Here is a 14,953-nt window from a genome sequence, read left to right on the forward strand (position 1 = left end):
CAAATTATCTGTATAACGAATTTCATCTGAATTGGTTCAGCGGTTTAGACGTGATGAAGTTACAAACAAACAGACTTACAAACTTTCGCATTTATTATATTAGTGGGATTAGTGGGATAGCGAGATACAGAAAACACACAAATACAATAAAACCTACACAATTACACGCAAATAAACAAAAAAAAACATGAAATAGTACATTATACACAATTTTGTGTCCCCGCAAAAACGAAACGATCGCTGACTCAACATTATGCTGAGGCGTTAAACGCGTGGTATAAGTGGTTAATTTTTTCAGTTGTCCTTTTTTGAATTGAATGCGGTTTTTTTTATTTGAAAGCAGTTTTTTTATAGTTTTTTTATATATCAGCTGTATCACGTCCATTGTTGGATCTGTTCCTTTCTCCTCAGATAGACCTCCAGGTGCTTCGGCTCGAAGCGGTCTGCATCCAAGCAAGGCCTGTAAGCCCGCAGCTTCAACCAGATGATCCGTCCATCTCGTTGGTGGACGTCCTACGCTGCTCTTGCCGGTCGGCGGTCTCAATTCGAGAACTTTTCGGTCCTATGCGTTCCATTCTCCGTAATGTCCGACCGTCTCCGTCTTGTAATACAATACAATGACTCTTTATTGTACACCACAAATGGTAAGCAATACAGAAACAGGTACACAGAGAGAAAAAATTAGATCCATTCTCATTTTACTATGCACCTGTCTAATTCTACTGGCGTCACTGAAAATCAGCGTCGCGAAATCATCTTCAGATCTTTTCGCGACACATAGCTGAGTGGCGGCCATTTTGGCTGGTAGGAATGGGCATGGGTGTGTATATTAAGTCAGTGTTTCTGTATGTGTATCTATTTTCAATTATAATTACCGTACCGCTTTTTCCCGCACTAGTGACACGGTATTTAGACTTGAGTGCACAGATAAATGTAAATGGCATGGCAGCCATTCCTTTTTCTAGATCTGCACTTAAGAGATATAGGTGTAACGTACTAATCTTGCTAAACTGTCTGTCCGTTAAATCATTTTTCTAAATCATATATATTGTGTAGACAGATCACTTTGGGTACGGAACCCTAAAATATAATTTTGTACGATCCCTTTAGTCAATTTGAAAAAGGGTGGATTTCCATTTTGTTGCGGACGCTACGGTGGCGTCCGAGGCAGTCCGCTACCAAGTTTCAATCCCGTTGCGTAGTTTCCGGCATACCCAGGGCTGCCAATCCTTCAGGAATATTGGGAATTCAGGACAAGTCACCAAAGAAAGTATTTTTACAAAATTTTAGTACGCTTTGCACTTGTGAACATGTTTGTCGCGCGCACATGTGTGTGTGTGTGTGTGTGTTTGTTTGTACCCTTTCACGCTAAAACTGCTGGTTGGACCTCAAGAATAAGCTACTTTTCAATTCAAAATTCCCTTATTTCCTTTTGCTCGATGGACACTTCATTGCCACATGTCCCTTGTGGCCAGAGACTACAATTGCCATATTTGTTGTGCTCCATTTTCAGCTCGCTCATAAGATACCTAATTTAATTACCTCTTTGAATATGAACGGCTAATATCAATATCGGTGTTTATTCCACAATAACTTATTTTCCAGCCATTTTTAACCGATGCCAACCCTGTCCATCCCTACTCAATCTACAAGGGGTGCATACACGTAGAGCGAAGTATAGAATTTGCGATGTGAGATTAAAATAGGGAGCTGGAGGTATTGTACAGCAGTAAATAATGATATGTAAAACTGTATGAAAACTGTTTAATACTTCGTCTACGTTTCCACCAAAAATGTACGAGGATGTGTTGCGAGGAATGGTTTTAGGGTTCCGTAGTCAACTAGGAACCATTGTCTCTCCGTCTGTCTGTCTGTCCGCGGCTATGCTCAGAGACCATTAGAACTAGAAAGCTGTAATTTGGCATCCACATAAATAAATAAATATCACGGGACAATTCACACCAATTGACCTAGTCCCAAAGTAAGCTTAGCAAAGCTTGTGTTATGGGTACTAAGCAACGGATAAATATAATTATATAAATAGATACATACTTAAATACAAACGAGTACCTATCAGTCACGCCGACAAAGTGGTAAAGTAAAAAAACCTAAAAAAATTTTTTTACTGTACCTCCCATAGACGTAAAATGGGGGTGTTTTTTTTTTCGACTAACCCTATAGTGTTGGGTATCGTTGAATAGATCTTTTAAAACCATTGCAGGGTTGCTACGATGATTTTTCTATTCAGTGATCTGTTTACGAAATAATCAACTTTGAAGTGCAAATTTTCTTTAAAATCGAGCGTTCCCCATCCCCCCCTTTAAAATCCAAACTGTTAGATAGAATAATTTGAAAAAATTCAGAATGGTAGCAAATATATCTAATTTACGAGGAAAATTATAGCGGCTAAGATTGCTTAAGAATTATTAGTAGCTTGGAAGATTTCGTACACAATACGAAATTCTTAGAAAAATTATACTTGATTTTTACGTAATGGATACGGAACCCTATCCTGGGCGTGTCCGACACGCTCTTGGCCGGTTTTTATGAACCAATAGAAACGCTTTATACCTGTCCTCGCACAGCACATCTCTTGTGGAAACAGCTGAGCAGAACGAGCCTAGGCAAACGAAACGTTCTATTGGTTCATGGAAAACATTCCTTACTCTTTCTGCATGAACACACTTTTCTTGCATAAACGTAATTATCATAAGATCGCGGGTGAGCAAGCTTCAAATAAATTATTTCACAAAGGGAAATTATTAATTGCACATCAAATAAATAATTGCCTATCAATTTATTCTCATCGTTTATTTTCACAAACTTGCTTTTTTTTCTCGTTAAATTGTCTATTTATAATGTGTACCTATGTTTTGTAAGTTTATGTGAATACTCGAAGCGAACAAATTTCTCTATATTCTACATACCTATATTATATGTATACCTTAACCTATATTCTCAATTGCATCTTACGACATCCACGGAAGAAATGGAGAGAGGTGTAATTCTAACCCGACACCACACGGGTATAGGTTAAGGTATACCGTAGGCGACAGGCTAGCAACCTGTCACTATTGTACCGTTCTTTGTCAGACTTAAAAAAAAGTGGCTCCGGAACGGTAACGTTTCGTGTGCTCTGCCTCATTTGGGAATACAGGGCGTGATGTTTGGTGTGTGTGTATATTATATTCTACATTTAAATATAATAATGAAAGTTATGTGATTCCGTATAAATAAAATTACATTTTTACTTGCTTTTAATCGCAGAAACAAGTTGTACGGATGGAAAATGTTTGGTACTCGTCATTTCGTAGAATAAATAACAACGTACCTACCATGAAAACATACTGTCAAAAGAAACTATCGACGTCTTTCGTACAGTCACCAGCACCAATTTCTGACACAACAAGCGTGCATAAATAACTGATACGACTCTATTTCTAGGGCCGGAAGGACGTATCAGATATTTTTGCACGCTCCACTGTGGCAGATATTAATGCTGGTGACTGTACCTTCCTGGTACCTTCATATTAGCTTGATATTAGCACAGTGATTTGTGGGGGGGCTAGCATGACGAATGACCTCATCAGGGCACAATGTGATTTGGGAAAATCAGAAGAAAGGTTGTTTGCCAAAATGAATTAGGAGGGCGGAGGCGGTAGCTCGGTTAGTTAGGTAGTGTAGGGTTAGTTGAAATGGGAAAAATGGTATCCTTGTCTTGCCACGTTGGCTGTCTGTCTGTCTGTCCATGGGTAAGCTCAAGGACTCTTATTCCTGGAAAGCTGTAATTTGACATGGATGTAGTACAGTGAAGGAAACTGGATCACGTACTAGGGTGGAATTGTGTGGGTTATAAGTTTGACCGCTATGTGTGTCTGTCTGTGGCACCGTAGCTCTTAAACGGGTGAACTGATTTGGATGCAGTTTTTTAACTTGAAAACAGGTTTTTTAGCGATGCTTCTTAGACATATTTTATCAAAATCGGTTCAGCTGTTTTTGCGATATTGAACTTTGAAGTTTCAATGTCGGGGGTTTTCCAACTTTTTGTTGGTGAGGTTATTGTGTAAAAAAACGGTTCATCCATTTGAGAGCTACAATGCCATCGTCAGACAGACAGACATAGACGTCAAACTTATAACACCCCTCTTTTTGTGTCGAGCGTTAAAAATGGTTAAATTTGCAGGTGGTAGGACCTAGTGCAAGTTCCGCCCGGATTGCTACCACCATCTTGCTCGCTAATCCTGCCGTGAAGCAGCAGTGCTTGCACTGTTGTGTTTGGCGTGGAGAGTAAGACAGCCGGTGAAATTACTGGCACTTGAGGTCCCATCTTAGGCCTCTAGGTTGGCAATGCATGTGCAATACCCCTGGTGTTGCAGATGTTTATGGGCGGTGGTGATCTCTTACCATCAGGAGACCCACTTGCTCGTTTTCCATCCAGTAGAATAAAAAAAAATGGACGGCATACTTTTCGCGTACCTTGACTGAGTTTTAAAACCACTCCGCTAGGGAACAGGACTGTTCAAACAAAATCTAATTAACGTTTGCTTAACAATAAAACGAGAGCACCGACCACCATGGAGAACTTACGACAGGAGATGTCATACGTTTCGTGTCAATAATATGATGATCACTTTCGTCACGTGAAATATTTCGTTTTGTGCGCGTTCCGCATTTATGCCGTTTTGATCGATTACAAATAAGATAGGCTTTCTCAGCTTGGTTGTATTTTTTCGACTTTGGGACCTCAGAACTCTGTCATTTATTTATTTATTTGTTTCCGATTTGGAAAATTGTTTTAAATTATTTTTCTTGGAAGGATATATATGCGTGCCGTAAACGCACTCAACCCGATTAAAAACTTCCGATAAGATCGGAACTAATCGATTCGTTCCCGATATAACATTTTAAGTGAATCATTACTTACATTTTTTAAAGGTCGATAGAGTTTTGTTGTAGCCTAAATTGAATGATGACTAGGTATTAATAAAGCAACTGGGAAGCCACCGTGGCCTAATGATTTGACGGATTTGACCTATAGCCTCTCAAGCAGAGGATCGTGAGTTCAAATTCAGGCTCTCACCTCTGAGTTATTGTATATTCATGTGCGGAATTGTAATTTTCCACAGCTATTTTGATGGTGTGTGTGAAGTTACCAATCCGCTCTGGGCCCGTGTGGGAACTACGGCCCAAGCCCTCTTATTTTGAGAGGATTGTGCCTGGAAATGGGGCGTATAAAGTCTGCAATGGTTCTCCTATTGTAGTCTGAAAAAATTTAATCCCATTTTCACTACCACTACTTTTACTAATAGACCGAAAATCAAAAAGCCGAATTTTTAATTTTCCTAACTATACATTAAACCTAATTTTAGCATTCCGAATTTACGTTGTACTTACCTTATTTTACTAGCAATTACAACAAAAAGCTAAAAAATATTAATTTTCCTAGCTATTCATTAGTCCTAATTTTAGGATCCCGAAATTCCCGAATCTATACGTACGTTATACCTATTTTCTTATGCCCGGTTTCTTAGTTCCCCTATTTTTACTTGTCCTAACGATAACGACCGCAATTAATGTCGACAGAGCTCCGCTGAGCGGAGCGCCTATTCCGCGTAGGTGAGGCGCTTCGCGCCTTGTCAGAACTCGCCATGTGGCTATAATTTACCTAATTGAGTATTTGCTTTTCATATAGATGTCATTCACACAATGATTAGAACTTATGGCCAATAATTAATAAATCATCAGGAATTATATTCGTTTTAATAATATTAGAGCGTTTAACGTTTAGAACAAGTAAGAATTAGGGTACCTATACATAACTTTTAGGTCTACCTATATTAGTCTGTAATGTGGCGATGATGAAAAGCAACTCCAGTCTTAAGAGCTTTGTGCCGACCACAGAGCACGACCAATTCATTGTAGCGAGTGGCAACACTGGAAATAATTCTCCCGCCACAACTTTTGGCGCGCACTTAAAATGGCGACCAACTTATGGGCTCAGATAATTATACCTACTGCGAGATTGGTAGCAATCGGAAGCAGCGATAAAGGCGCATTGGTACAATCTGTTAATCAAATAACTGAAAAGCTGAAACTTGTTTGTTTAGAATCGATCGTGTAATTGATACTTTCATGGAGGTTTTTTTTAAATACCGTTTTTAACTGTGCTCAGTCTAGAAGTACTAGGTACAGTCAACGTCATAAATAAGTGATCACTTTTGTACCTTGTTACTTTAACGTCATGTTTGAAAAAGCCTTACGAAATCATGTAATGACTGAAAGCGACAAGGTATAAAAGTGATCACTTATTTATGACTTAAATGTTTAAGAGCAGAACAAAGTACAAGTGTTGAGTTGGATATCAAGTAGAAAATTACTGATTGGCTTCGCGTGGGTATACTTCATGGGAAATGGAGCCGAAAAATATGTGTGAAGTGCCCTTGATTACGGTTTTTTTTTAAATGTGCCTGTGTGAAACCCAGGCGGCTCGCTAGTGCAACATAAGGTGTATAGGCTGTTTTTTTATTGTACAGACAACGTCATAAATAAGTGATCATTTTTGTACCTTGTCACTTTAACGTCATGTTTGAAAATTCATACGAAATTGTGTAATGACTGAAAGGGACAAGGTACAGAAATGATAACTTATTTATGACGTTGACTGTACGTGAACAAGACGTGAACGATGATAAGTTAAAGCTTAATCAATGTAACCTCTGTCGTTCACTTATACCCACACAAACCAAAGACACAAACCTTTACTTTGCTTTGACAACTATTCATAGACTATAGACTTGGTGTTGAAGTGTTGGTATCGTGCAAATGTCAGTTCAACGTAGTGGGTACAACTGAAGCGTAACTCAAAAAATTACAATAAAATGCAGCGTCCGGACGTCGAATTTAACTTGGTAGAACGTCCCAAATTACCGGAACAAATTGGGGACACGAAAGTAAAAATTTACGAGGTGGCTGCCAACCAAAAATGTCCTTTTAGGGAATGCAATAACGTCCAATGTCACGTACCTTGGCACAAACCCTGTGCCTACAGCGGGCCTGACACTGTGAAGAAAATTTGGCCGATGGTTTTGATCACTGGTATAATGGAAGTCTGCTTTTCATCTGTACTGGTCGCGTTTCTAATTATCTACAGATACGATTATGATAAAATCTATGGAACTGAGCAGTCCAGGTGTAAGTTGTCCCAGGGCCGAATTAGGAGGTTTAATGCCAATGAAGTAGTGGAGATCCCTAAGGCGACAAATATTGTTTTAAAAAAGTAACAGTTTCTAAAGTTTTTGTAAAATCTATTGTGTGTGTGTCTGAGTGTGTTACGTAAATGGTGCAGATGCCTTCCTCTAAATCCGGCCCTGGTTTATCTATTTATTAAGCTATAAATTTACAAATTGCCATATTTTTGTTGTCACTATATGTTACTGATGTTTTATCTTTGTTGTCTTTATTGCTATTCTATTTTTCTTGGCGATCTTTTTGTACGTAGGTAAATTCGCTATTATTTTGTCTGAAATTTAAGTATTATAAATAGAATAGGTAATAGAATAGAATGTAACAGTCACAAATTGATTTATAAAATGTAACATCATCTTAGTACGGTCAGCGTCAGAAGTAGCTTTGTTACAAATACGTAACGCCATGCAAGTGATAAATATGTATTAATGCGGCAGAGTAATAGAGTGACCAGCTGCTTTTGATGCTGACTGTACATGCAGACTATAACTATGGAGGAGCGGTGCCTCCTGACACAGGCTTTATCAAGCTTAAAAGGAGGCTCCAGCTATTAATCAATGTCATGTAAAAAAAAATTGTTATTGAAATAAAGTATTATTATTATTATCTTTATTTATTTTTTTATTCTTAGGATTAGGTTTTTATATAGTTATAAGAAGTAAAAAATATTATAAAAACCTAACCTAGTTTGCCGCCGGTAACGGGGCAGGGCCCAAGCTACCGGTGGTCAGGGCCGCAGAGTGAGGAACCTCCGGACGATGCGTGCCGTGTCCAGAAGTACCGCCTTATTATTATTATTAATAATTTAATTTAATTTGTTGATTTTCATTAAGTTAAATCATGAGAATTGTGTTCCGGTTACGGGATATAATTTTTTTTTGTATTAATTTAGATTACATCTGTTCTGAGTGCTTATCACAGAGGTTTGTTTGTCTGTTCTTCAGTGATGAGCAAGTCTACGTTCGGCGGTCTGATGGCACTAGCAGCGAGCGGAGTCATGCTGTTGGTTGCCTTGTTGATGGACAGGCGTCGAATGATGTGGGTATGTCTATCTATAATACTCTCTCCTGAACCTAACTAACAAAAAGTGCTCGGGACACTTCAATGTTCAATATTTCAAAAACGACTGAATTGATTTTTATGCTTGGTCCACACGTTTCGCAAGCGCCGACACACGGACAGGATGCAGTCATATGTTAGAGTAAGATAGAAATAGCTTTTACTTACTCTAACATATGACTGCGAGCGTTTGTCGGAGCGGGCCAAACGTGTGGACCCAGCATGCTTCGCGCGAGGTTATATAATCGATTTAGGACCCAAGTTTAGAAAATTGACAAAATTAAATGAGCTATTATTAAGCGCTGAAAAAAATATTACAGACTTAACATTTCCTGTAGATTTATAATAAAATTGTTTTATTTGCAAATACATCACAACAAATGAGATAAAAAATAATGAAGTAGACCGATTTAGACCTTTTGAAGAATGGTATTTGAATAATAATAAGTAATATTTTGATACATATGATGACCCTATGTCTTAAAAGACTATATTTTCTATTGTAAAATACTAAAGTTACACTGTTTGTGGTGGTTTATAATGGAAATATTTCACATGAAAGACAGCTCTGACGCGTATTTTTGTAAAACCTCAATAACAAAATGATTTGGCAACAAAAAATCGCTGACGGAAATAAATGGAAATCACCGCTATAAATCAGAATAAGAGTTTATCTATATGTTACATTAGTTGTCCCTTAAAAAACGTAAGCATTTAGACATTAATAAGGCATTTGAAAAACCTCAAAATCGCTGAATGGGTAATTTTTCGTTTGCACGCTCTTAAAACCACCGCAAAGGAATTAGCTTTTATGTAAAAAAACTGTATCGATATTGGGCCATCCGTTTGCGAGCTGCGATGGTAGATAGACATTGGCGTCAAACTTATAGCACCCCTCTTTTTGCATCGGGGGTTAAGATACCTTGCCTGTATGTCTGTCTGTGGCATCGTAGCTCTCAACACATGGACTGATTTCGATCCGGTAATTTCTACGTGAAAGCGTACTTTTCGCTTAGGAGCAGAACTCTTCCAACAGTTTCCGAGATACAACTCTATAAAAGACAGACAGACGGACAGCGAAGCGGCAGTAATAGGGCTCCTTTTGTCACCCTTTCGATACGGAACCCTAAAAACGATTTTGTCTTTTGGTACCTACTAGCCTACTAGTAAACTATAAACCTTACAAAACCTTGTCTTGTTCCGAGGGATGGCACTCTTTCCCGATCCGGATAATACCGACATGGAAATACCGACCCTGTTTTTGTGTACACGAACACGACCATAAAAACTGACATGAGCTTCTATGGGCGTGTATACGAAACACAGGGTCGGTATTTCCATGTCGGTATTATCCGGGCCGGGAAAGAGTGTCACCAGTTCCGGGCTAAGCGCATACAGTAGATAAGTTGATATTAAAATTAGATTTCTTCTTTCAGTTCCGTATATTAACTTCTATCGTCTTGGGCGTATACATATTCGTGCTCTCGATACTAAAGATTCATTATGCACTTGTTACTGTTGAAAAAGGTAATTTTATAAGTAAAATTTTACGTCGTAACTTTTAAAAGGTACCTAGTGTAAGGCTAAAGTTGTTCAGTCTAATTTAGATCTATGCATAATGCCGGTGCCAGACATATCTTCAAAGTAAGTACTTAGTCGTCTCGTGATCATAGCGCATGCAACTGTGCCGAAATATCGAGCTTGTCTAAAATCAAGGTACAAACCCGAATTTAAATCCTAAAATTAGTAATGACAGCGATAGTCTAAAACATTGTATATCTTCAAAGATTTGCACACGTCTTTGAAGACTTTCCAAAGCTTTGAAAACATATTTGAACACATATTGACGCAACCTGCCAGACATGCTTCGCAAACACTTGAACGCCTTGATGTGCGCTAAAAAACCAATACCGCATGGCAAAGTGCAAATCTTTGTTCAAACTTTGGACACATATTCAAAGTCTCGTGCCATACCGGTGCTTCACATGTGATCAAATATGTGTTCAAAAATTTGTGCTATGTGTGGCGCCGGCCATCAAGCAAGTGTTCAAACAAGTCAAGCTATATCTGGCGCCGGCATAAAGAAGCACTAGGTACTTTACTTAGGATCTTGTTGTCTAATACCGGCGCCACACATAGCACAAATGTTTGAACACATATTTGATCACATGTGAAGTACCGGTATTTGCTTATCAAATACTTAGCAAATACCGGTGCTTCACATGTGATCAAATATGTGTTCAAACATTTGTGCTATGTGTGGCGCCGGCATAACACACTTGGAATCACAATCGTTTTCACCGCTTCTTTCTGTCACACGGTATAAGACGAGGGTAGAAAGAGATGGTGATTGCGATCACGAACGTCAGCGCGTTAGACAATAGACAATACGGCCTCTGTTATATTTTGCACGAATTTTTGTAATTTACTTATATTGCTTTGTATCCATTTATCTATGTATCTATCTATATCTAATACCTTTAAACCAGGGTTTCTCAAAGTGGGGTACGCGAACCCCTAGGGGTTCGCTATTCGACGGTAGGGGGTTCGCGACAAGGTTTACGTGATGGTGGCTGCAAGACTGGCAAGATGATTAAGATTGGTTTTTGGAGTCTTTTTGTATTTTTTAACTCCAAATTTGTTACTTATTTGTTTGTTATTTGTTGTTGTTTGTTTCAGTTTGTATTTTCGTTGGCAAGATGATTCTTACCTATATTTGTTATCTTTTATTGAATAAAAATAAACTTAGTATCTCCAGCAGCCACTTTTATTACTTTCTTTGGGGGAGGGGGGGGGGGGTAGGGGTCGGGGAGCCATAAGTTTGAGAAACCCTGCTTTAAACGAGCAATTCTTAAGTGGCCGTGGTCGGGGCACATTGCTCGCAGGACTGATGTCCGATGGGATCAGAAGGTTCTCGAATGGCGTCCGCGGAGAGACGAGCTGTCGGTAGGCCTCCGACAAGATGGAGCGAAGACCTGGTTAAGATCGCGGGATCGGGTGGATGCGAAGAGCACAAGACCGGTCTGAGCGGAGAGCCTTGGGGAGGCCTATGTCCAGCAGTGGACGTCTTTTGGCTGACATGGTGATGATGATGATGATGAGCAAATCTTAAATATATATAAATGTGTGTTTTTATGAATCTCGGAAACGGCTCCAACGATTTCGATGAAAATTGATACGTGGGGATGGTTTGTTTCGGGGATGACAAATCGATCTAGCTTGGCGTTATCTTTGGGAAAACGCTTATTATCGAGATTTAGCCCGAGCAAAGCTCGGTCGCCCAAGTACTGTTTTATAATGTGTATTGTGTGTATGATTGTTTTCTTTTCGTAATTTCTCATAATATATGTCACATAAAATCTTACTAATATTAGGTACCTATAAACGCGAAAGTTGTATCAATGGATGTTTGTTACTCTTTCACGCAAAAACTACTGAACGGATTGGCATGAAATTTGGCATACAGGTAAAATAATAATAATAATAAATATCAAGGGACAATTCACACCAATTGACCTAGTCCCAAAGTAATCTTAGCAAAGCTTGCGTTATGGGTACTAAGCAACGGATAAATATAATTATATAAGATAGATAAATACTTAAATACATATTAAACACCCAAGACCCGAGAACAAACATTCGCACTTTTCATACAAATCATCTGCCCCGACACGGGAATCGAACCCGGGACCTCAAGCTTCGTAGTCAGGTTCTCTAACCACTAGGCCATCTGGTCGTATTTCCCTGAATTAACATATAGGGTACTTTTTATCCCGAAATAATGTGTGAATCCTGTGGGATCAAAAAAGGTTTAAGCAAAAGCTAGTATCATATACTTTTCATAGAGAAGTGAAACAGTAGGGCCCTTAACATTTTATTGTGATTTTCAGATCCACGTGTTCTTAAACAGCAAAGCGAGTTTCTGCTGAGCACAGCGTGCATTATTGGACTTTTGACTCTACTAGCATCAGGTAATCCTATTACTTATTAAGTACCTTACAACATTAAAAAGTATGCAGGTGTGCATTTTGCAGGTGGTAGGACCTTGTGCAAGGTCCGCCCGGATTGCTACCACCATCTTGCTCGCTAATCCTGTCGTGAAGCAGCAGTGTTTGCACTGTTGTGTTTCGGCGTGGAGAGTAAGACAGCCGGTGAAATTACTGGCACTTGAGGTATCCTATCTTAAACCTCTAGGTTGGCAACGCATCTGCAATACCCCTGGTGTTGCAGGTCTCTATGGGCGGTGGTGATCTTTTAACATCAGGAGACCCACTTGCTCGTTTGCCTTCCAGTCAAATAAAAAAAAATCTGCGTCGATGCTATCTTTAACACGTTGGCTGCCCACCATACTTCTCCTGAAGTGTTGCTGAAATAAAAGAATTTCTTTGCTCACCCGCGACCTTATGATAGTTAATAAGTTTATGCAAGATATGCGTGTTCTTGCAGTTCCTCCACCTCCAAACTGTAAGAACACACACAAATCACACAAAATCATCTATCACCAGCACACGCGTTTCGATCTCAACCACAGCTCATCTTTAGAGCAACACAACCGTATGGTACCCGAGGTTTCCAAAATCCGGCCGGAATCCGGAGAAGTCTCAAAATCTTGAGATCTCAGAACAAATCCCGAGATATGGTAGCCCTACATACAGTAGATTATGTGATCCGGTGATGCTCATAGCAGCCAACTTGTTCAGCCTTACTATTTCGTTATAGCCATGGCCGCCGCACCGCTAAAATATTCACGTATAATTACACGGGACTGACGCGACTGGCGCCAGAATAATTAACGCAATAACCGAATTACCTCCACTGAATACCTAGGTTTCGGCTTGATCTCAATGGCTCCATAAACAAACAGATTGTTGATTTGGCACTTATATAATGACTGATCAGTACGCATGGACACGTATTTTTAATTCCCGACGCAAGAGGGGTGTTATAAGTTTGACCGCTATGTATGTCTGTGTGTCTGTCTGTCTGTGGCACCGTAGCTCTTAAGCGGGTGGACCGATTTGAATGCGGTTTTTTATTGTTTCATCAAAATCGGTTCACCGTTTATGAGATATTGAACTTTGAAGTGACAAAGTCGAGGGTTTTCCAATTTTTTGTTGGTTAGGTTATGAATATTGACAGTTAAAAAGTCGACGGTCAAAATATCGAAAGTTAAAATATCGAACGATCTAAATATCTACTAACAATATCGACGTCTGGAATATTTCTGTTTCTTAATCGATATTTTATTTTTCAAAATTCTGATTTTTGCAATTATTCGACATTCTGAATTCCGATATTATCTTCGATGTTTTAGCTGTTATGTATTTCAATTTTCGATATTCAATCACGTGCCCGTACCTACGCACGCCACTGACGTTTACAAAATTTGCAAGCTACGCGTCACCATCATTACCTGAGTTTTGCATTTATGCCTAATTTAACTGGGGCTCTAAACTCAATGCATTCTGATACGACTCGCGTCTCAAGTTAGCTTGGATGGTTACTAGATTACCGTGATATGTTTTGTACTTCATACCGTACCATTTTTAAATGTCTATTAAACGTGCATGTTTTTTAAGTAATTAATGAGTTAATCAATGAATCAGAATTCGTGTTACAACATGTAGCAGAGGAAGGCAAGTATACATGTAGCAGATTCTAATTACTCACAGGTATTACTTACACTATATATATATTTGTTACGTGGTATACACTACGACATGATGCATGCTTCTACTTCGAAGTATCGGGAAAAAAATTATAAATACATAAATAATAAATGTATTTATCGACCATAAAAAGTTAATTCATCAATACAGGAGAAGCAGTGATCCCCACACTATGCACATTCTGTGTCGTGGAGATCCAGATCTTAGAGAATTAACAGAAAGTGCGGCACTTAATTCATTTATCCTCATCTTACATTTTATTTATTTTATACAGATTATACATTTAACATAAACTAAATTTTTAATTGACATTCTTTATACTAAACTCCATCGACATTTGCAAATGGAAAAGACTAAAGAAAATGTATGTGACTGAGTTTATCTGTATATGTATAATTACGGTATACATCCACCGAACTAACTATAACTGTAAGTATAACTGTTAATAATTAAAGTCTGCTACATGTATACTCGGCGGCTGTTGCAACACGCGCACTGCAGCAGCGACTCGACAGTCGAGTTGCTCCCAGAATAAAGGTTACGTATTAGCCCGAAACATGTCGAGCTAAACTCGATTTAATACGCGAGTTATCCGTTTTGATATCATTTAAAATACGGTATATTTAAGAATATTCCCTTGTTCAACGCCTTTTCATGTTTTCAGTGGTCCATTTCGCCGGGAACGTGGCAGTATTCACCTACTACAACATGCGGTTCATTCACCCCATCATGTTCGAGCATGCTCCTTGACTCTGTGCATAAAGTAATAAGTTTTTGTTATAAATACATTTTTAATACAAGCTTTTTTTGCTGATTGTATTTTTATTGGCTATACTTTTATCGTTTAACCCTTTACCAGGTCCCTTAGAACTAGCGTGTCTTCATACGTACTTTATATACTGTTACAACCGTATTTAACGCCTTGTAAAAAATGTATTTACGAAAGTCGGAGATGTTCCTTCAAACCAGAAATAAAAATG

General features: G+C 38.7%; 1 protein-coding gene across 4 annotated transcripts; it reads left to right on the plus strand.

Annotated features, from left to right (window-relative positions):
• The first annotated feature begins 6,817 nt into the window (after window positions 1-6,817).
• Window positions 6,818-14,724, plus strand: LOC141430776 (uncharacterized). 4 transcript variants are annotated; one of them, XM_074091631.1, is made up of 5 exons: window positions 6,818-7,191; window positions 8,190-8,287; window positions 9,741-9,831; window positions 12,195-12,275; window positions 14,638-14,724. In XM_074091631.1, the coding sequence occupies exons 1-5, from the start codon at window positions 6,879-6,881 to the stop codon at window positions 14,721-14,723; spliced, it is 669 nt and encodes a 222-aa protein (XP_073947732.1). In that variant the 5' UTR covers window positions 6,818-6,878; the 3' UTR covers window position 14,724. The 4 variants fall into 4 exon arrangements, with proteins under 4 accessions (XP_073947732.1, XP_073947733.1, XP_073947734.1 ...); XM_074091632.1 differs by having other exon boundaries at window positions 6,818-7,095; XM_074091633.1 differs by having other exon boundaries at window positions 6,818-6,965.
• The last annotated feature ends 229 nt before the right edge of the window (window positions 14,725-14,953 follow it).

This window comes from Choristoneura fumiferana, chromosome 9 (genome assembly GCF_025370935.1).
Source record: "Choristoneura fumiferana chromosome 9, NRCan_CFum_1, whole genome shotgun sequence".
Lineage (NCBI taxonomy): Eukaryota > Metazoa > Arthropoda > Insecta > Lepidoptera > Tortricidae > Choristoneura > Choristoneura fumiferana.

Coding starts and splice junctions, on each gene's coding strand:
- LOC141430776 (XM_074091631.1), top strand. CDS start 6,879: ATGCAGCGTCCGGACGTCGAATTTAACTTGGTAGAACGTCCCAAATTA. Junction 8,288..9,740: donor ACAGGCGTCGAATGATGTGG/GTATGTCTATCT, acceptor TTCTTCTTTCAG/TTCCGTATATTAACTTCTAT. Junction 12,276..14,637: donor TTTGACTCTACTAGCATCAG/GTAATCCTATTA, acceptor TCATGTTTTCAG/TGGTCCATTTCGCCGGGAAC.